At 58.5% G+C, this 2,190-nt stretch overlaps 1 protein-coding gene across 1 annotated transcript in view; it reads left to right on the plus strand.

The window, feature by feature from the left end:
- Positions 1-2,190, plus strand: part of DNASE1L1 (deoxyribonuclease 1 like 1) — a 6,095-nt gene that overhangs the window by 1,251 nt on the left and 2,654 nt on the right. Inside the window, exons 2-4 of the mRNA XM_077745754.1 lie at positions 1,082-1,273; positions 1,618-1,706; positions 1,786-1,872. Coding sequence (XP_077601880.1) covers positions 1,142-1,273; positions 1,618-1,706; positions 1,786-1,872 — 308 coding nt within the window. The 5' untranslated portion in view covers positions 1,082-1,141. The remainder of the gene's footprint in view (positions 1-1,081; positions 1,274-1,617; positions 1,707-1,785; positions 1,873-2,190) is intronic.

Raw genomic sequence — 2,190 nt, forward strand, 5'->3', positions numbered from 1 at the left:
GCTTCCTTGGGTTCTGTTCAGTTTGGCACACCCCAATTGGTGAACCCCTTGAGTTTGGTTACAAAGGTGACAGAGAAAAGGAGGCAGACAGAAGTGGAGGGACCTAATGTGGCTTACGTGTAAATGTCACAGGGAGCAGAGCAAGGGGCTGAGCCCAAGCGACAGGACAAAGTTTCGGTGCATCTGAAATGGATTAGCCAAGAGACGCTGTGGAAGAGGGGCTTCAGCCGGCAGGGTGAACAAGGGCTCTCCGGCGTGGCGGGGGTGTGGGAAAGGGGCCCCTCCCACACTGCGGGAAGTGATTTGGCGTAGCTGAGATCATTTTAAATGTATACGCCTTTGGGGCGCCTGGGTGGCTTAGTCGGTTAAGCGTCCGACTTTCGCTGAGGTCATGATCTCGCGGTTCGTGGGTTTGAGCCCCGCGTCGGGCTCTGTGCTGACTGCCAGCTCAGAGCCTGGAGCCTGTTGCAGAGTCTGTGACTCCCTCTCTCTCTGACCCTCCCCTGCTCACGCTGTCTCTCTCTCTCCTAGAAATAAATAAAACATTTAAAAAAATAAATAAATGTATACGCCTTCGAACCCAGCAATTCTGCTGGTACCATCTCCCAAGTGGAGAGGGACGTCTGTGTGAAGGCCATCCTCCTGTTGCTAATGGCGGTGACAAGCTGGAATTAACTGTGAGGTTGAACTCTTGAGTACTGCCGCTGGGAGTGTAAAACAAGGGTTTCGCCGCCATGGAAAATAGTGTGGCAGCAACTCAGAGAATTAAACCTAGTACTGCTGTATGATCCAGCAATCCCATTTCTGGGTATATACGCCAAAGGATCGAAAGCAGGAACTTGAGGGCCGTCTGGGTGGCTCAGTCGGTTAAGCATCTGACCTTCGATTGCAGTCCAGGTCTTGACGTCAGGGTCATGAGTTCAGGCCCCACCTTGGGCTCCACACTACGCGTGGAAGGCAAGCCGCATGTGCCGGTGTTGGAAGGTGTCCGCAGGGGGAAAGGCAGGAGATCTGTGATGCTGGCAGCTCCAGGAGCTGATGGGCGTCACTTCCTCTGTCCCACACTGCCATGTCCTTCCAGAAGCAGAACTGAGCGTAGCTGGGAGTGCAGCCTGGGGGCCCCAGTGCCGCACACCTGGCCATGCATTACCCAGCGGTGCTGCTGCTTCTCCTGCCCGGCGGGGTCGAGGCCTTTCGCATCTGTGCCTTCAATGCCCAGCGACTGACGCTCACGAAGGCGGCCAGGGAACATGTGATGGACACGTTGGTCCGGGTACGTTCATCCCTGAAGGAAAGCCGTGCCTGCGGCCCGAAGCCCCGGCCCTGCCTGACTGGGGGCATTTCCCAGAGAAGAGGGGACAACCAGAGACATGGGTCTGGACGTGCGGAGCACACTCCTCCCCTGTCATTGGCCTCAGTCTCCCCCTCCATCATGTGGGTGCAGTGTGGGTGGAGTGGCACTCCATATTCTCCCAGGCCCTCTCTGGTCTCAGTGCTCTCTGCGGGCCCAGCCAGAGAGCCCCATCACTCTGGGCCACAAGTGTGCCAGTTCCCCAGGGACCACGGCTTGCTCCTGGGGTCGCCGGTGCTGAATGGGGCCGCCCTGGGGTCCTGCAGATCCTGCTTCGCTGTGACATCATGGTGCTGCAGGAGGTGGTGGACTCTACCGGCAGTGCTATGTCCCTCCTGCTTCGAGAACTCAATCGGTGAGGAGGGCTCTGTGGGACTGCACCCCCCCCTCAAGAGCCTCAGAGCCACTGAGCCCGGCTTTCCCTAACCTGGCAGACTTGATGAGCCCGGGCCCTACAATGTCCTGAGCAGCCCCTTGCTGGGGCGGAGCACATACACGGAGAAGTACGTGTACGTCTACCGGTAAGTGCGGCCGGCAGCCGGGCAGCTGATGCTTCCCCGGGGACGGCCCTCCCCTTCTCATGGCACTTTTTCTCCTCCGTGATTTTACCTGGGGTCTTACTCTCCTCTCCTCTGCCCTACTCAGCTTTGATGCCCATGTGCCCCTACAGCGAGAGGCCTGCCTTCTCCGCGCACAGATGCGAGCTCCCCTGCAGGGTTTGGGGCAAGGCTGGCCTCCTCTTTGGGAACCGGCTAACACTTCTGGGAAGAGACCCAGCAACAGGGCTCACTGTGGGCCTTGGGACAGCCCAAAGTCCTTAGGACAGCCTGTGGGGGGGA

Source organism: Crocuta crocuta, unplaced genomic scaffold (assembly GCF_008692635.1).
Source record: "Crocuta crocuta isolate KB4526 unplaced genomic scaffold, BGI_CrCroc_1.0 scaffold2677, whole genome shotgun sequence".
NCBI lineage: Eukaryota > Metazoa > Chordata > Mammalia > Carnivora > Hyaenidae > Crocuta > Crocuta crocuta.